Source organism: Trichechus manatus, unplaced genomic scaffold, assembly GCF_000243295.1.
Source record: "Trichechus manatus latirostris isolate Lorelei unplaced genomic scaffold, TriManLat1.0 scaffold00010, whole genome shotgun sequence".
NCBI classification, from domain to species: domain Eukaryota; kingdom Metazoa; phylum Chordata; class Mammalia; order Sirenia; family Trichechidae; genus Trichechus; species Trichechus manatus.
The window spans coordinates 2,388,038-2,408,316 of NW_004443946.1; the positions used below are offsets into that span (position 1 = coordinate 2,388,038).

Sequence of the window (20,279 nt, forward strand, 5' to 3'; positions counted from 1 at the left end):
TGGTTGTTGATTTTCTCAATAGCAAGCATATTGCTTTCAGCAAATGACTCAAGTCCTACCTACTGTGAATTGATATAAGCCATAATACTATACATTACAAACATGTATTAGCTTTAATTTTAGACCAAGGGTACCTAGAAAAAGACATTTCACTGCATAAATCAAAGGTCACATTGAAATATGTACACTACTAATTACTTGCAATTTTTTTCATTTCATTGTATATTTTGGGTTTTAGATCTAAATATGGTCTGAAGCATGAGGAGGAAAAACTACATTTAGAATTAAATTATTTTTGTTTTATATCATTCAGATATTTTAGACATGAAGTAATATTTTACATATTTTTTAAATATGAAATTTGCTAGAAGAGTACTGCAATTGTATTTTATAAAGTCAAATGGTTCAAATTAGTTTCATTTTGTATTTATTCTTCAAGCACGTTTATTAGACTCTGGTAGTGCTTCAATAAAATTATATATTCTAAGATAAATTTCCACTGTTTGCAGGATATTAGCATGTACTTCAAGTGATGTAAGTGAAAAATTATAAGCCACAAAAACACAAAATTTTTCATGTATTAGTATAAGAAGAGTTCTTATCTACCGACTGAGTTAATAATACACAAATGGCATTTCATTCACATACAATGTTACACCAAAATGAGAAAATGTTTAGCTAAAAGAAAAAAGCCATCTATTCATCCAAATGAAGTAAGTGCTAGAAAAGAGTTAAAGACATGACATGCGTTGATGATGCATATGGTTAAACAGCAAACATTTGCCATCATGAACTTGCACACCCCACGAGAACAACATTTATTTCCTACAGAGGAAGGGAATACCTCCTTGGCAAGGTTATTCTACTTGTTAATGCAACACAGAAGCAGAAGAAGTCTACAGGACTGCTTTCTTCTTGAAGACTAACAGGTTAGTTTCTCTAGGCTCAGCAAACAGCGGAAGTTAGATTTGGTGAGGTGCTCTGTGGGATTCCGTGAAGCTTAGAAGGTACATACATTACCTTAGAAGTTCAACTTTTTGCTGCATCTCACTGCACGTGCTTTGCAAGTCAAGCATCATTGACTTCAGCTCTTCCTCCTTTTCTCCTTGAGAAGGTACATCTTTTTGCTTAACTAAAGCAGTGACTCTCTCCCTCAACTTTCTAGTCAGCTCCTGTAGCTTTTTTTTCTCCAGCTCTAATTCTGCTATTGTGGCCTGACGCTGAAAGTGTTTGTCTTGAAGGCCTAGAAGGGCAGTGTTTTCTTCCAGTATAGCTTGGTTCTGTATTCTTGGCTTTTCTTGATGTGTCTGAATTGTTCCTTGTAACCAAGCAACTTCATGTGCTTTTAGTTTTTCCAGGACTCGTGTATTCTCCTGCTCAAGGTATTGGTTTTCTTGCTTATGTTCTTCTATAATATGGTGTGCATTTGTAACCTTTGGCGCACACTCTTCCAGCGTCTGATTTAGTTCAAGTACCTTTTCATCAGGTTCAGCTTGCAGGTTATCTAAATGGGCTTCCCATAATGAGAGGCAGTCACACTGCAGCACTGATCTTCCCTGCAGCTTCTCAATCTTTCCCTGAAGTCTCAAAACTAGAACATGCAGCTCCTCATTTTCTCCTCTGACTTCATCATAACTCTTTTCCAGGCTAAGGAATGTCTCAGTCACTTCCTCAACTTTCTTGAGCTCTTCCTGCAATCTGAACACTTCTGAAGTCAGTTCTTTGTTATTTTCAAGTGCTTCATCATAGTGGGTCTCCATCAGTCTCAGCTCTTCCTGAAGACAGTCATTTTCTCTACTAGCATCTTCATATAACAACTTATACTTGGGAGAAGCCTCAGGGATTCTCTCAAGTGTCTTTAGTTTCTTTCTAAGCACCGACACATCAAAAAGAAGGTCCTGTTTCTTTTCAGAAGCTCGGTCGCAGTCGGCACGTAAGATTGTTAGTTGTTCCTGAAGCTGACTAATCTGAATCTTTAGGTCCCAGGTCTCAGCTCTGGTCTCTTCACTATTTTCAAGCTCAGAAAAACTCTCTATTGATGCTTCAGAGTCTATTTTGGCCTCCTGCCTCCGAACAGAGCTCGTGTCTGTACTTCCCAGATCCCGGGTCTCATCATCTTGCAAGTCACTTAGGACACGCTTCTTGGTTATATCTTCTATTCGCTTCATTCTGTTTTGCAGTAAAAATGGCTCTGTTTGTTCCAGAGAATTTCCCAAAAATTCAGTACTTGGTTCATCTAAACATGAAGACATTACTGACCCTGGCTCTAATTTTTGCAGTCTTTGCTGCAACCTAGAAATTTCAGTAGCCATTTTCACATTTTCCTTCACTGCTCGCTCGTGAGCTCTCTGCAGGCTTAAGAGGACGTCTCCATTTTCTTCCAACAGCTGCTCCCCTTGCTGCAGCAGTGACATGGTGCCATTTCCTTCTGCCTCCCCCACTCCCATTGCCTGGCAGCCACTCTCAAGCCTGGAGAGAGATGATACTGCCTGCTGCATTTCCTTTAATTTATTCTGAAGCCTGGAGATTTCGGTGCTCATCTCGGCCCTCTCTCGATCTGCTTTCTCACAGGTCTCTTTATGGATGCTCTCCATGGCCAGAAGCTTGGACATCATTTCATGCCTTTCCTGCTCATGTTCCATCTCTAGCTTCTCAAGCCGCTGGCTGGCCAGCTGCTCCGAGGCCCCTGCCTGGCACAGGACCTGCTCACAGTCCTTCAGCTCTCTTTCGTGATTGCTCTGCAGCTCAAGTATCTGGTTGGACAGTAGGCTTTGCTGACTTTCAGACACATTTTTTAGATCCTCCAGGTCTTTGAGTAGCTGCTCTTTCTCAACAACCATACTGTTCAAATGTTCTTGGTATGTTTTCTCCAGCATTTCTCTCTCCTGGGTCAGGACCAGAGAAGTTGCTTTCTCTCTTTGAAGAGTCTCTTTAAGCTGCTCCTGGGCTTCTGCACACTCCTGGGTGAGCTCATCCTTTTCAAATTCCCACTGGGATTTCTCCTCACGTTGCTGTTCTAGGAGGTCCTTCAGCTCTTGGCGATAGCGCCCCTCGAGGCTTTGCAGAGCATCTTCATATCTCTCAGTGACTTTCTGACAATCAGCCCGAAATTGGGCTTCTATCTGAGAGGTTCTTCTATTACACTCAGTTTCCATTTCTTCCCTAAATGTGGTCAACATACAGCATTACTGAAACTGCTGCCAACTCCAGAAGCAAACAAAAAACATTTTACCATGCATGCATAGAAGAGGCTGCCAAGCAAACAATTTAAACACTTTCTAAAAACTGTCTTCACATATTCCTATGTGATTCATGTATACTGGGAATGTATCTCATTTCTGAGAGCTAAAACTGGCAGCTAAAATTAACTTAGAAGAACACAATCACCTCTTTCTGCCATTCAGGGGAAAAATTTAGAAACCAAATTCTTTGGCATATTCGCAAATATATATGTACTGGATTTTTAGCCTAAGACTTAAACTGATATTTCACATTCAATGATCAAACACATATTAACCTAACCCCTAACTTGGGAAATACATAAAATTCTTTCATTTTAATTAAGTGATTAATTAAGGTAACAACATCCTACCTTTAAATAAGGTAGGATATTAGTTATATAAACCACACATATTAAGAAATTCATTTTGCTTTCGCTTCTTACTTAATAAAGCAGCATCCAGTTAATAGAGTATAAAGCACCAATGCCCTCAAATGTAACTGGGGTTTCGTGTGAGGAAGGTAAGCACAAAGTGCTGTTTCATAATTCTGGGAGGAAATGTAACTTTGCCCAGAATCCAGCTTATAAATAGCCCTTCTCAGAAAACAATAAGACTGAACTAGGAAGGAACCATGTTTGGGATAATCTTATCCTTATCTGGAGCCTTATAAGATACAGTAAGTTTGATACAATAAATACTTTCCTTTTTTTTTTTCAAAGCAACAGCAACAAAAACACATAGTTCCAGTAAACCCCAAGGTAGGCTGATGGCTAAGCAATGGCAAAGCATGCTGAAAAATTAAAAAAGAATCTAGTCAATCAATGGACTATTATGCCTTCTGAGTTTTCAAAGTCTCCTTAACTGACTGGAACTTCTGGTGTCCTGAGAGATGATGCCCCAGGCTGCTCCACTTCCTCTCATTTTCTTACCTTCCCTCTTGAAGTTCCCTCTGGTGTTTTTCCAAGAGCTCTTTTCGCAACTCCTCTTTTTCTAGGGTATGCTTCTCCACCAGGCTTTTCAGCTGCTCCTGGTGAAACTGTTCTAGCTCCTGGGTTAAGTCTCTCACCTTCTCTTCTGCCCAGGCGCCTTTATGAATCAGTCCGTCCCTCTCTCGGTTAAAGCTTTCCTCTATCTGTTCCAGTCTAGCCTTGAGGTCTACTTCATGTTGCAGTCTTAGCTTTTCCTGCAGATGAGTCTGTTCCTCATCAAACTTCATTTGCAGTTGTTTTTTCTCCTCCTGGTGTCTGCAGGTAGTCTTGTGTTGTGTCTCCTTTAGCACCACTGCTTGCTCCTGAAGTTCTGCAATTTCATTTTTAAGGCCACTGATTTGCTTTTCCAAGGTGTGTATTTCATCCTCATACTTCTGCTTCATGCCCTCCTGTTCCTTTTCATAGGTGACCTTGGTCTCATCTAGCTGCTTTTCATAATGGCGCACCTAAAATCAAAAAGTGAAACCACAACAAGATTATTGAACCCAAGGCCATGGAAAGGAGGATGACGTGGGCAGGGAGTACTTTTTCCCCATAAGACATTCCTAAGTTTTCCCATTTTTGTTTTATAAACTAACTTAATTCAAAAAACACTTTAAGTAAGACATATTTAAGTCAGGCATGGCTTGCTTTCATTTTTAACTGGACTGAATTTTATTAGTTTCTGAACAACTCTATTAAGAACTGAATAGATCTTCAAACACACACCACTTGTCTTCCAGTGCATCCTTTTAAACAGCAAACTTAGGGTCTTAAAATACTTAATTAAATTCAAATATTTACTGAACACCTATCAGGCACATTGCAGGCCTCATGGGAACACAAAGTTGGTTAAGACATAGTCCCTGCCATGAAGAAGAAACCAGTATAGACACGGTTATGGCCAAGTACAAGCAAGTATAATACAAAGCAGAATATAAAACATAAAAGGTACAGAAAAAAGAGCTACAATGTAAAATGGGGACTCAAATGAGGGAAAAAATCACATTTGGTTGAGGAAATTTAGGAATGGTTTAATGAAAGAGGCAACAGTTGATATAAACTCTGAAGGGGAGTGCAGATTTTCAAGAAGCAGAGGAGTAATAGTTCAAGCAAAGATACAGTAGCAAAAGAGGGTAGAGTTTAATGGAGAACAGTAAACTACCCTGTTTGGCTGGAGGCTAAGCTAACTCAAAGGGATGGTGAAAGAGAAGACTAGAAACGTAAGCTGAAGCACATGGTAAAGGATTTAGGACTTCAAGACTCAGAACTTGTATCTAATTTAGTAGCTAACGCTGTATCAAAGAACTTTTTCGGTATGAACCTAAAACATCTACTTAGATGCAGGTTTGCGTATTAAGATATATTTTTAACAGGCTGAAAATAATGTTATGGTCTCTAAGCTTCAAGTTTCACGTGGCCAGAGCTGAAGATATTACATATTGGGAGGAACTCTCTCCCAGAAGGATATGGCCTCACTCTGCGCCTATGAAACCAGCCTGAGGAAATGGGTTCCTGGTGGCCACTAGACACAATAGGAAATGCATAGAAAGTACTGCTCTATGAGAAATAAAGAACTGGGAATGCCCTACAGGCAAAAGCCTGTTTGAGCTCAAAGAAATTAGAGAACTAGATTGGCAAGAAAAACTTACTTTATCTTCAAGCTCCAGTTTTAGGCAACTCAAGTCCCTGTGATGTTGTTCTTTCATCTGTTCGATGACCAGCTCCGCCTCGATGCTCATATTCAGTGGATTGCACTCTTCAGAACCAAGCCCTGAAAACACATGGGACCCATTGACCTGGTGGCAGGCTCTTCAAATAACACAATCTGGCATCTGAGGGGGGACATCCAGTTTAACTAAGGAAAAATTTTCAGCCTAAATTGCCCCAGATGTGATCTACTAGGAAACAAAAGAAGTCAACGGAAGTCCCTTCTGTTCTCAAGGATTAAGAAAAAAACTGTTGCTGTCGAGTCAATTCCAACTCATGGTAACCCCACGTCACAGAACAGAACCACTCCATAGCGTTTTTTTTTTTTTTCCCCTGAAATCTTTATGGAAGCAGATCACCAGGCCTTTCTTCTGCGGTACCACTGGGTGGGTTCAAACCACCGCCAACCTTTAGAGTAGCAGTCGAGCGCAAACCATTTGCACCATCCAGGGACCTTCTCAAGCATTAGGCAAACAAAAAGAAATGAAGGTGAAGAGATCCTTGCACACAGGCAATTCATCAAACCTTAACAGAATCCCTCTTTTTGAACAGTAGGTCAGGGTAGGTGTGGAAACTGCTGCTTGAAGGTGACCTCCAACTGAAAATGCCTCAGGGGGAGGTAGTTTGGTCAAACCAACCAGCCATTTATCCATCCAACAAATACTGAGTGACAAGTTAGCAGAGGGGCAATGGGTCAGGGGAATGAACAGCCAGCAGCACACTTGCTGCTATGCCTTGAGGAGTTAACTCCATGGGTCACGATATCTAACGCTTCACTCAACATTATAGCCAACTGGGTACTGTGATATGAATCTCCTGGGATGTGGGTGGAACTACATTTTAAATTATCAGCTAAAATTAAAAATAGGCCATAAGTTAGAGCCCCGAATATAGGCAGTTTAGGGTAAAAATTCTCAGTTTATCCATATGAGTTTACCTCTGTAACTACCCACGATGTTTAATGAGAAGGACATTAGTTGAAATGTGAAGCATAAGTTGGGGGCTGACCTAGTACATAGACAAAATGATTATTTGTAATCCTATGAAGAAACCATTAAGGCGGGGGGGACCCAAAAGAGTTGTTGATGTGGGGGACACTTTCAGATGGGAGAAAGGGACTCTTCTTGGGCTAGGTCCAACAGTTGGGATTGGCAGTCTTGCTCTGGCCTCTCTCTTCATATATCATGGGCATATCCCCAACTGAGAAGTGATACCTGGTCTGTGAGCACCCCAAGATGGTACAGCTTCATGTATCCATGCAGAGCACCCCAACACTTGGTCATGTATGGAAAAGCCCAGAAAAAGCCACAGAGATATATCATCAGTTGGGCTCCATCCTTAGACTACAATAAGTGAGCCAAGAGTTAGAGAAAAGATCTTAAGGCTTCTTCCTCTCCCTTCCCAATCCCTTATTTATTTTAGTTACTAGGTGAGGGAACAACCTTTGCAAAAACCTGTATTCCTGCCCCACATAGCAGTGGGGAAAACTATTTGTAACAGAAAAATTGGTTAGAAGCCCTAATTAGGGTTTCTGAAATTGAAAGTCAACACAGCTGAGGAAAGAGACAGGCTACAGGAGGGAAGAAAAGGGCTCCTGGTGAATGTAGGAGGGGTCCCAAACAACTCTGCCTTCTGACCTCACCGCTCAAAATCTTCCTCAAAGGCACAGGCAACCAGCCCTTACTTATTTGTTGTTCTGCAGAAGCAGCTCAGACACTCAGCAGAGCTAGCATAAGAAAACAGTAATGGATTCTGTGGTTTCTGGCTGGCCCATTCTCCAAAACCATCTTTGTACCAGTTAGCCACTCTCTTAAAAAGGGAGGATTCAGCAATAGTTCATGCCTGCATTCCAATACTCCAAAGGCCTCGATTCTCAGATTTCTGGCCAGTTTTTGTTGTTTGCTTTTAAACAGAGCAAACACCCTTGTGGTTTTATTTTTCCATTCCTTTGTTGGTGCATATCAAAATCAGATGGAAATATTCTCATAAAGACTTCAAGGACAAACTAAAAAACAGACCACAAGTGAAACAGCTCAAGAAAATACTGTTGCCAAAATCTTTTTTTTTTTTTGTTAACTTGCCAAGATTTTGCAATCTTACATTCAACTATGCTTCTAAAAACAAAGGTCAAAGGCAGAGACTCTGGAAAGGTGGTGTCTGAGTGTGTTTACCCTGGTCAGGCTCAATGCCACCGCTGTTACCATCAAGCTCTTCTGACATGGAGTTCTTCAAGGGAAGTCTGAACACTTTGCCTTGTGCACGATATTCTTCCAGCTCAGACTGGAGTTCATCCACTTGGTCTTGTAACATCTGGGATTGAAAAACCAACACAGGTCTTAGACATGACATTAGAAGCACAGGCAACAAAAAACACTGGGCACAATAAAAATTAAAAATTTTGCTGTAAAGGACACCATCCATTTATATGAAATGTCTAGAACGGGCAAATCTATAGAGACAGAAAGTAGATTAGTGGTTGCCTAGCACTGGAGGATGTGGGGAAAATTACAGCTGTGGTACAGGGGTCTCTTTGGGTCATGAAAATGTTCTAAAATTGATTGTGGTGGTGGTTGCATAACTGTGAATATACTATAAGAAATTGAATTGTACACTTTAAATGGGTGAACTGTATAGTATGCAAAGCTGTGAAAAAAAAGAAGTGGGGAGATTTGGGGTGCCTTTTTTAGATAGAGCTGACAGATTTTGCTGATCAATTCATTAAATTAAAGAATATTTAGAGAAAACACTTCTGCTTGATTAGAGCCAAAACTTAATTGTAAAAGCAGCAGAAATGTTTAATTTTTTTTCTTAAAATGCGTGCATGTATTTGCTGAAAAGGCAGGCTGTTGAGTAACCACATAAACAGGTGACTGCACAATTACAATTTTCATCTAAAGCAGTCAGAATCCAGTTATACTCACCTTGTTAAAACAAACAAGTGTTTGTGGTTTCAGGAAAAAAAAAAAAATCCTAAATGCCTAAAGTTTGGGGAATTACTTTTTAAAATTAAAGATTCTTGTTATTTACAAGGATGTTTTTGTCTCTACTGGTAGGCACTGGTACTCATTTACCACCTAAAGACTTGATGGGTGGCTTCTGTTTCCTTTGCATTTGCATTTTGTACATGAAGTAAGGAATGGATTTGGAGGGGGTGGGGAGCACCCAACACAGGATAAGGCTAATTCTGGAATAAGCCCATCAGCACGACCACAAATTCTTCCACTTGAAATAAAAACACATTTTCCTCTAAGCACTAGCAATTTCTGACCTAAATAAAGAAGACTTAAATGTAGTATGCATCATTCCCTAGTAATTCAGGATATTGAATAATAACATTAATAGCTAATGTCTGTATGTCCCTGGCACTGCTGTAAGCACTTTACCCATATTCACTCATTGAATCTTCCCAACAACCCTATTCAGTGGGTACTTATTTTTGCCATTTTATAGATGAAGAATAGAGGCACACACAGATTAAGTGACTTGTATAAGGTCACATAGCTAGTAAATGGTGGCAACAGGATTTGAAACTAGGCACTGCTCCATTTACTGAGTTCTCTCCAGCCACTTACCCTGCACTGCTGCTCATATTCATTTCTCATCTGCGCCAGCCTCTCTTCTTGCAGAAAGAATTCAGCACTGCTAGGATCAAGGTCACCAAACTAGAAAAAGAAAAGACAATGTCATCATTTATCCCAAATGTCCTTCTTTGACCTGTAACATGCCAAAGGCTCCAGTTTTTGGTGTTCACCCAGCCTCGTGAGTATGAAAGGAATGTGACACTTATGCAGAACCGCCACCAAATGGAGAGCATACTAGAGTGACATGCTCAACTAAGGCAGGGATCAGATGGCTGGCATTTCTCAGGGCCATGCAATGTTTTCCCTCATAACCTACCTACTAAATTACATCCCTGCAGAAATGACAGCTTCCTTTAGCCACTTAATAGATTCTCTACTGGAAATTTCCTTGGTGCCCCTTTGAGTAAATTACACTTTGGGCTGCACATCAGGAAATCAGATTTAAACAGATTTACCTTTTCTGCTAACACATTCTCCAAATTTCGCTGTAGTTTGTTTGTCAGATTCTCATATTTTGCCAATTTCTCTGCATTTTCCAGAAGCTCATTTTCAAGACGACTGTTTTCCTGAAGAAATTTAGGGAAATGAAATGTGACACAGATTTAAAAAATAAGTAAATGGTTGTACCATTTTATATTAAGCATAAATCAGTGCTCTAGATTGTGAAAATCTGCCTATCTTGAAGAGTTGCAGTGGATTAAGAGACAAAGGTAAATATAAAATCTGACATCCATCTTATAACCCAAAAACCTCACTCCTTTTTTTTCTTGATCCTGTCAAATTGTGCTGCTATCTGCTATAGTAACCACTAGCAGCCACATTTGGCTATTGAGCACTTGAAATATATTTAAGACAAATTAAGATGTGCTGTAAATATAAAATATACACTAGATTTCGAAGAGTTAGTACAAAAAATGTATACTATCTCAGGAATTTCTATATATTGATTATATGTCAAAATGATAATATTTTGGAGATGCTGGATTAGAGAAAATGATTTGAAATTAATTTCACCTGTTTCTTTTTACCTATTTAAGTGACTATTCACAAATCTGAGACTACATATGTGGCTCAGATTATATTTCTGTGGAATAGCACTGCAGTAGAATATCTAATGACATGAAAAACACTCTCAATACATTGCCAAAGAAAACCAGCCACAAAATACCTTGTTCAGTTGACAGCAAAAGAGAACTCAGAAAAACTATAAAAAGTAGAATAACTCTACAGTCAATTTTCATTTAATGATATTATACTTTGGTTTATATTTAGTTTACAAATTGGTTTTGGTTTTAAATATGTAAAAGTGATACTATAAGTTGTTCATGATTTGTATTTGCTTAAGTTATTATAATAACACATATACTAAAAATCCACAAGGTTTTTTTTTTTCATTTAAAAGGGTCTGTATATATAGTACTTTTTAGTATGATTTCTACTCACGTTTGTTAAACAAATAAATAAGTCAAACCATACAGACATGCCGTTGCTTTGACATTATTTTCTACTCCAATGTTAAAGGCTGACTGGAAGAACATTATTTTCAAAGTGTACTTTGCCAAAAGACTATAAAGCCAGTATATTTTTAATACATTCTAGTTCACACCCTCACATGGCAATATGGAGTGAAAAAGAATGTACTTGAAACACTTAAGAAAAAAAAATACTATCTTCCCCCAAATACCAATTCTACAAGTCTAGTAATTCAAAGTATATCTAAACGCAGATGTTGAAACAATAAGGAACAATCTCTGTGTGCTGGACACTGAGCTGGTACTCAGGTATTGTTACTGACCGTAGGGAACACACAATCTGGACATGGGGAGACAGATATGGATACAACTCTATAACACAATAGGAAATGCACTATTAACTTGGCCCGCAATGTTAGAGAAAGCAGTGAAGGAGTATAATCGTGTCCTGCCCACTGTGGTGCTGACTGCTGATGGAAGGTGCACTGGGGTTGAGATACATGGAGCTAGGAGTTGCTGGCAGGAGCTGAAGTTAGAAAGGAATGATGATGAGCCCCCTTCCAGGGGCCTTCAGTGCTAACATGTTTTCACAATAATGATGATATTCGATTTTTAGTAAGGCAACTCTGGTAGCCATATTGTTGTTGTTGTTTGTTACTGCTGAGTTGATTCCAACTCATGGCAATCCCATGTGTGTAGAGTAGAACTGCTCCATAGGGTTTTCAAAGCTGGAAAGCTTTTGGAAGCAGATCGCCAAGCCTGTCTTCTAAGGTACCTTTGAGTAGGTTTGAACCACCAACCTTTCAGCTAGTAGTCGAGTGCTTAGCCCTGGAATCCCTGGTAACCATATGGAGGTTGAATAGATGGAAGATACAGATGGAGGAAAGGAGTGGTCAGGATGCACATGTGTCAGCTGAGAAATTATGATGAATTCTGACCCTATTTCAGAGGCTGTGAAAATGGAGAGGAAGGGGATGAAACTGAGAGCCATCTCTCAGCATCATGGGACTTAGAGACTGATGAGTGATGAGGAGTGAGGATGACTCTGTGACATATAGCACATGGCGATGATGTAGATTAGGGAGAAGTAGTCTGGTGGTTAGGGAGAGATAATTAGCTCATTTTTTGATGTGTGGAGTTGCAGGAACCTTTCATAATGGCAACAAGAGTGAATATTTCATATGTATTTATTACTTTCCAGACAGTGTATATGTATTGTCTTGTTTAATCTCCACATCAACTCTATGGGGTAGTCATTATTATGGCGCCCATTTTGTACATTAGCAAACAGGTTTAGGTAACTTGCCCGAGGTTTTACATAAGTGGTGGTGCTCAGATTTGAAACAGGCAGTCTGGCTCCAGAGTGCTCACCCTTAATCTCTAGATTATACTGCACCACATTATCCAGTAAAAAGAAGGACCACTCCCTCTACTGAGGCAGTAGGAGAGGATGGGAGGATGTATCAGGGAAAAGGCTCATTTGGAGGCAGAGAGAAGAAAAGCTGATGGCTTATGTGTGCCTGAAGGTGAAGCCATCTGCTGAAAATGGGGGCCTAGGGGTGCTGGAACTGCAGCTGTGGGGAAACATGAGAGTGTCACCAGGTACCAAACAGCCCTGAGGACCCAGGGCAACTTCAAGGGTAAGAACAAGATGTTCTAATCAATGCTGTTGGCAAACCAGAAGCCTGCATACCCCTAAAATCCAGATCCTAGCAGGGACCTTGTCTGGGTCATGGCTCAGCTAGGCAAACTTAAGGGAATCCTTGGACTGAACCCAAGCAGACCCTCCCTCTTACACAGCCTTGGTTTTCCATGTGGTATCCCAGCAGAGACACAGAACTAATAGGATTATTACCTTTAAAGAGAGGGTGAGGCGGTCCCGGATGTAGTTTTCTTCTGTTTTTGCCTTTTCAATTTCCTGTTCAAGTTCCAAACGCTGCTTGCTCACCTGTTGCAGAATCTGCTCTCTCTCCTTCCGGAGTTCATTCTTTAAGGCTGCTATGCGCTCCTTGTACTCTTCATCCAGTTTCCTGTGGGGAGGAAAGAACTGATAAACTGCCATCAGCTCCCTCAGAGGTCTATATGAGGCTGCACCAAAAATGGAAACAGAGAGATGGAAAGAATCTTGAAAAATTATTGAGCATGTCCTCCTTTTCTTTAGGCTTGGCCAAACCTAAAAACACTGCAGTCAAGTGTGGCTAAACAATTAGGCAGGCAGCGCCCCCTCTGCTCTGTTCTGGCACTGCAGCTGCAGACACGCTGCCCTGGGCCAGGGTGTGGGAAAGGAAGGCCCTTGCCCTACCAGTCGCACCTGAGGTTGTACTCATTTCGCCGCTCTATGGCTGCATGGTGATCGTCCACCTCTGAGGCCATTAAAGATTTGAGCTTCTCAGCCTTGTCCAGATCTGACCGTAGCTTCTCTTTTTCTCTGACCACTTGATCAACTCGCTCCCTAGAATCAGAAACAAACTGAGTTAAAGGAAGACTGTTTCTAAGCAACAAGTAGATCCAAAAAAGCTCTCATCTGATTTGCTTCAATTCAAAAACAAAACCAAGACAACCAAAACCCTCCCTACACAAAAAACAAAAAGGCATTCCATAGTTCCCTTCAAAAGCCTACATGCAAATCTAAGCTCTACCTCATTTTCCTACAGTTTAAGGAAAGTTTATGAAGTAGTTAGATGATAGAAAATTAGCCATATTTGCATATAGAAATGGAGAATGTTTGTCACAGGCATCGGACTGAATTGCTGAACAAGTAGGAAAGGGAATGGAGCAAGCGAACCTTCTGCTCAACTCACAGCAAATGCCGGATCTCAGCCTTAAAGCTGGCCAAGGCAGCCTGGTGAATGCTGTTCTTGGTGACCAAAAGTTCATTTTCAAGAGCTAGCGTCAATTCCGTCAAGTTGACATTTCCATCAAGGCTGAAATCCAAGGCCTAGAAATCAGAACCAGGCACAAGTTCAAGACAGTCACAAATTCTATCCTCTGAAAGCAGAAAATGTGAAGGTTATACAAACTCAGATAACTGAATCTATGGTCTAGAAATTGGATGACTACGCTGCTTTGGTGACTGCTTAGGAAGAGCCTTCATTCTAGAACATAACTAAGTTCTCCCTAAGGAAACCATAACATGCTTATTTGTACTTTTACAAATATTTATTTGTATTTATTTATCTGGCACTGTAAATAAACACAATGGCACAACTCTAATCTTTACCAACCAGAGATCAAACCAGAGCCTTTCTCCTATCAATAATTTGGGGTTTAATAACATGGAAAACAGTTTGCATCAGACTCCTGGTTAAAGGGGGTGAGAAAAGCTGTCTCTTATCTCTGAAGATCTTGTAGAAGATCTTCTAAAATCATTAAGGAGAAATCAAATCACAGAGTTTCAAAAGAAACTGGAATTTTACGACTCTTCCCTGATTTGTCACTGTACTTTCATTTCAGATGCCACACCTTCAGGATCTCCTGGCTGTTCTCAATGCCCTCTTCCTGCCAGGTGTCAAGGATTCTTTCCACAGATGCATAGCCCATCCCATCATCCAGGCAGGAAAAGACCCGAAAGCCAGTGGTACTTGTCTTTGCCGACAGGGTTGTAGTACGTCGTCCACTTTCATCGAAAGACTGGAAGGAAGACACTTGAGCAAGGTCAACTTGACCCCAGGCATTTCAACAAGATGTTGGTCAGGACTGGAATGGGTCAGTCCCAACCACAATGAGCAGAAGGTATGTTTCTCTAATATACACTGCTAGAAAAAGGAGTCATGTAGCCCCTTTGATCTCTCCCAAATGAGCTAAGAATGCAAAGCTTTTCAAAAACAACTGGCCTGGTAGAGAGTCCTTTGACATAGATGAGATGTGTCTCTACTTAACACCAGGATTCTTCTGACCCACAGCTGACACTAAGAGGCATAGATTAGTGGCTTTCCCACTCTGCAATTTATGGTCATTTTGCAAACCCAACTTTTCCCTCCCAATGTTTTAGTCCCCCCACCCCTTATTCTTCTTTTTCTTCCCTCTTTTTCAGTATTTTTCTTCAGATAACCGATTAATTCACTGAAAATTATTCAAATGGGTTCTAACTTCTACCCACAAAGAAATCACTTCCTATTATTTCTTACCTGCATGGAGAGGTGCCTTTTCAATTGTCTATATGGCGTAGATGCTGATGGTGTAAGGGATTTTCCATTTTTGAACAAGCCATAGAAAAAATCTTCTACACTCATTGTACCATCAGGATCAAGATTATGGAAGACATCCTCAAGCATCTAGAAAAGGGTAACCACATATCTTAAATACTTCACTCAAAATAACCCAAGGCCCCAAGTACACATCTGGTCAATAGAAACCAGCACCAGTGCTGATATCAGGACTCCAGAAAAAAAACTGTCCCTTCACTCTCATTGCACTGAATTTATTTCCCTTTCCAGTAATGATGTATCATCCTTGCTTACACAATAAAAGTCAGTTTTCAACATCTCCATAATCTTATGCATTTTAGCAATTAACAATTTTCTCCTTTACTCACACTCATAGGACAGGCAATTATTTAATGTTATTATACATTATTTTCACAAATGAAAAGATTACTTTTAAAATATAAAGATATAGCTTCCCAGTGTTGTAAGAACAGAAATTAGCCTTTTTATTATGATGACTCTAAGTGATATTGTGCTTATACTGGATTTTTGAAATTGGTGTGTTAGTACAGCAGAATTTGGCCTGGAATAGACTGCAAAGATCTAAGAGTCTGGGTCAGGAACCCATGATCTGTGCTTTAGAATCTTACTTGGAACAACACTGCATGCGTATCATACATCACGACTATTTCTAAGATTGCTATCATCTCGTAATTGTTGATTTTATTCTTTATGTAAGTGCTTCAGGCATTTCTTTTATCTCAAAAGCTTTTTTCCAGTTTACATCCAATAGAAAACATCTGTCTCTTTTCTTGCTTTTATACCACTTCCTCTGGAGAGGGCTTTAGGATACCCTGAAATAAGAAAACCATTCTAAAGAGTGAAAATCTTTGGAAAAAGCAAAAGTTCCTAATAGAGAATCTATGATCAAACCACAGGAATGATATTTTGGGCAAGATTCTGAGATCCCAAGATCCCTTAGCTTCTGTGTCTTGTTCTTATAAACCAAAAGAACACTTTCTTAGAGTAATAGACTTTCAGGACCATTAAACCAGAAATTATAGTAAAAATCCAGATGTGCTGACTAAAGTTAACAACGTAATATTTTGGCTCTAATCTTAGATGCACACTGCTACTGCTTGGCCATGTGACCTTGGCCAAATCAATGCACAGCTTTCAGATTACCTAAACACCAATCACCTGACCTAGTCAAAGTGATGAAGCAGCTGAGTCTTGTCATTTAGATGGGGTAGTGGGAAAGTGGTGAATAAATGGATGTGGATTCAGAAGAGGGTGGATAAGCAGGGTTTGGCTGAAAAGAATGCAAGTTAAATGACAACTGGGGCACTCACTGCAGCCTGTGCAAGAGCAGCATCTAGAACTGTGAAAAAATTTGCTCCCCATGATACATCAGCCAGGCCTTTGGATGGTTAGTTTTCCAATATATAAGTTGGGACATACTGCACTAGACTGGGGATCCCAAATACCCAGAGAGGCCAGGAAAATGATGTACATGTGTAAGACAGGATGATTTTAAGACATTAGTAATTAGTGGTAAATGAGACCAGAAGAAATGGATGGTGCCCGACTACCATTACTCAATGTTTTGTTCAAGGACACAAAAGATGGATCCTGATCAAAAGGAGAAAAAGCATGGAACAGAACTTCAAACGCATATGGAAACCAGGGCTTCTAACTGATTTGTTCCTGTTTGAACCCCTGCTGAGAATTTGCATTTCTTTTTTTTTTCCCCCAGAACATTTTATTGTTTAGGTGAAAATTTACAAAGCAAATTAGTTTCCCTTTCAACAATTTATATACAGCTTGTTTCATAACATTGGTTGCAAATCCCTGAATCTGTCAGTCCTCTCCCCCTTCTTCCATGGGTCCCCTGTGTCCATTTTCCCAGCCTTCCTGCCCCTGCTGTCCTTCTGAACTTTGGTTATGGGGAGAATTTGCATTTCTAACAAATTCCCAGGCGATGCTAATGCTGCTGGTTAGGGACCAGTTCTAAGAACCATTAGTAGAGCAGTGGTTCTCAAAATTCATTATACATAAGAATCACCTGGGGATCTTGTTAAAATGTAGATTCTGATTCAGTATATCTGGGGGTGGTAATGCAAATTCTCAGCAGGGGTTTGAATTGGGACAAACCAATTTGAAGCCCTGGGGGAAACCCTTGAATCTAATGCTTGGAGATAATCTTTCAAACTTGAACTGAAATTATCCCATGAAGCCATCATTACTCAATTAATAAAGAATGTTTGTCTCGAGTATAGCACTCTTATAAAGAATTATCTATTTGAGTTTGGAATCAACGGCAATGGGTTAATAAAAGTTTAAACTGATGACAGTTAATCTAAAGCACAGGTGAGAACTTTAAGGGGGCAGAGAACCTAGATTAATGGTGATGAAACAATATGGGCAGAGATAGTAAGAATGGTGATACAAAGTGAAATAGGCAGGGCTTCAAACCAGTTCAGACTGGTGAAGTTTGATGAAGTGAAACCAGAACAGACTCAAATTTTTGCAATTTGGGTGATCCGGAATGATAATTGGAAAGGGAAAAATTGCCGAAGCCCTGGAATGGGAGGCTTGGAAGAGGCATAGTGAGCCCTTTCAGGAGCCTGATGCGTGGGACTGGATTATTGGCAGGACGATAGCAAGTGAGGAAACCCTAGTGGGAGAGTGGTTAAGAGCTATGGCTGCTAACTGAAAGACTGCCAGTTCGAATCCACCAGGTGCTCCTTGGAAACCCGATGGGGCAGTTCCTATAGGGTCGCTAGGAGGCGGAATCGACTTGATGGCAAGGGGTTTTTTTTGGTTTTTTTTTTTTTTTTTTTTTTGGTATGGAGAGCGACACACATTCCAAGTGGTGCAGCCGGCTGCTATCTTTGATTGGGGCACTGCTATTTCTGACTCCCTTCAAAATCCTAAGGGCATGAGATTTGGGTGTTATGCAATGAGTACACTGCCCTCATTTTCTAAGAGGGAGATTAGGTTTCTAGCAGGGCTTCGACCCATAATTTTTCCCATTCCGGTTATCATTTCAGTTCACCCAAATTTTAAAAATTCAGGTCTGTTCCAGTTTTGCTTCCTTGGCCATGACTGAACCAGGAAGAATTGGTTCGAAGCCCTGGAAATGCATAACCAATGTTATTGAACTACTGATGCAGAAATCGTGAATGGATGTATGGTTTGGTTGTGTATACTGCCACCAAAAATAAAATACAAAAAGAAAGAAAGGAGTGGTGAATTGAGCACACGAGTGCATGCTCTGTTCCAAAGAACTAGCTGCTTTTCACTGCCAGCCAAATGAAACCAAATCTTCTAATTCTTAGAAAAATCTTCCAATTTTAAAAACTATAGTAAACAATTCCGTTTTTAAAACACTGAGTGGGCCAAATAAAATAGCCTTTGGTCTGGATTTGGCCTCTAGGGCACTATTTTGCCATCCCTGCCTTACAGTTGTCCTCTCTTCTGGAAAGCAGAGAACTAGTGATAACCATACAACAGTGCATCTAGTTTTCCTTCATGAAGATGGCAATGAGCAGCAGTGATCTCACTTTCCTCATCTATAAAATCAGGGGTGACTAAATCTAAAATTGCTTTCAGTCATAAAATTCTAGGATTCCAAGTTGTATGTTGATGAGATCATCCTGAATTTACAGCTGTTCTGTGGTCTAGAGCTAGTAATACAAAATACTATAGTACTTCATGATTTTTTTTTTTTAAGGAGGAAAATAACTAAGTAAAAGCTAATATTCAATAAGCAATTCTTTAGTCATCGTCAGACCAGAGGAAAATAACTAAATGTGCTATTTCCTGTCCTGAATTTTGGAAACTCCACCACAAGAAAATACATCTTCCCCACAAATGACTCCAGTTTATTCCGAAAATTATTTCTAGATAAATAATCCAAGTTTGTGCAATATTTCTTGGCAAAAGCAACTCAAGATTCTGTATACTGCACTAGTTTATACTTTAGGAAGATGAATTTAATTTTATGACTCAACAACCAGCACTGGAAAAAGAATTACCACTGAGCCATTAAAAAGGCAAGCAAAGGGTGTGTAACGGTCACAAATGCAAGGGAGAGGAGGAAAACATTTCTGCAAGCCAGGCTACTTGGAAGCTTATGATGATAAATCTCTTTCTTGTTCGGGAAAAGAATACCACTTATCTCCTGAGCAAGCAGACAGCATGGTTTCAAATAAATATCATTATAGTCAAAGATTCCCAAAGCTACAGCTCTAGCCCTAACCTCTAACTCTCTCCAATTCTTGTTTTCAAAGACTTGGAATTATATTCTTATGTTTCTTAACTATTCATGCATCAAGCCCTCCCAGTTGCTGCTCTTAATTTTTCAGAAAATGCAAAGTTTAGAGTTTTACCAAGAAAGAGTTTTCTAGGGGCTTCTTCAGCGCTTTTCTTTGTATTTTCAAAAACCACCAACCTCCTCTTTTTCATTTCCTCATGATCAGAATATTATGACTCCTGGCTGGTCTACCCAACCCAAGTTATCCTCACATCAATATGCCGTATAAAAGTAGCTCAGATCATCCTCAGCAAGTAAGCTTTTCCTATATGTTGTTCAATCTCCTTAAGAACCCAGAGATGATACTGACACCATCTCTCCAAAAACCTAAACTCATCAGCCTGACCTTCAAAATATTCCCTCAACTCAAATCTACTGAACTCTTTGTTTAATCCTATCTCCACACTTCCTCTACGTTTTGCTCCGTGAATGCCACCTCCACAAATATACCTGACATCACGGCTGCACTGAGCTACTGTCTGATAGTTTCTCACAAGGTAACATGCTTAGCACAATGAAGGCACATAGTATGGGCTCACAAAGTGTCAACTATTGTCATTTTTTCTTTCCTACAACACAACATGAGCTCCTCAAAGGCTGAACTCTCATGACTGGCTTCCTTGGAACAAAGAGAAAATAGAATTCCTTGGTTGTGCAAATGGTTATTGTACTCGGCTGCTGACCGAAAGGTTGGAGGTTTGAGTCCACCCAGAGGCACTTTGGAAGAAAGTCCTGGTGATCTACTTCTGAAAAACCAGCCATTAAAAACCCTATGGACACATCCAAACTCCCTGAGGGACTGAATTGCTGGGCAGAGGGCTGTGGGGACCATGGTCTCGGGGAACATCTAGCTCAATTGGCATA

The 20,279-nt window shown here is 40.1% G+C and overlaps 1 protein-coding gene across 8 annotated transcripts in view; it reads right to left on the bottom strand.

The window, feature by feature from the left end:
- Positions 1–20,279, bottom strand: part of NIN (ninein) — a 107,925-nt gene that overhangs the window by 31,904 nt on the left and 55,742 nt on the right. For 5 of the 8 annotated variants that reach the window (XM_023726173.1, XM_004370852.2, XM_023726172.1 and 2 more), the window contains 11 exons: positions 15,080–15,226; positions 14,415–14,582; positions 13,754–13,890; positions 13,264–13,404; positions 12,808–12,982; positions 9,936–10,046; positions 9,472–9,561; positions 8,071–8,209; positions 5,842–5,963; positions 4,151–4,656; positions 1,021–3,162 (listed from right to left, as the gene is read on the bottom strand). In XM_023726173.1, the coding sequence (XP_023581941.1) occupies positions 1,021–3,162; positions 4,151–4,656; positions 5,842–5,963; positions 8,071–8,209; positions 9,472–9,561; positions 9,936–10,046; positions 12,808–12,982; positions 13,264–13,404; positions 13,754–13,890; positions 14,415–14,582; positions 15,080–15,226 (3,878 nt within the window). Of the gene's footprint in view, positions 1–1,020; positions 3,163–4,150; positions 4,657–5,841; positions 5,964–8,070; positions 8,210–9,471; positions 9,562–9,935; positions 10,047–12,807; positions 12,983–13,263; positions 13,405–13,737; positions 13,891–14,414; positions 14,965–15,079; positions 15,227–20,279 lie in introns of those variants that run through there. The other 3 variants (XM_023726175.1, XM_004370854.2, XM_023726174.1) reach the window with 2 other exon arrangements.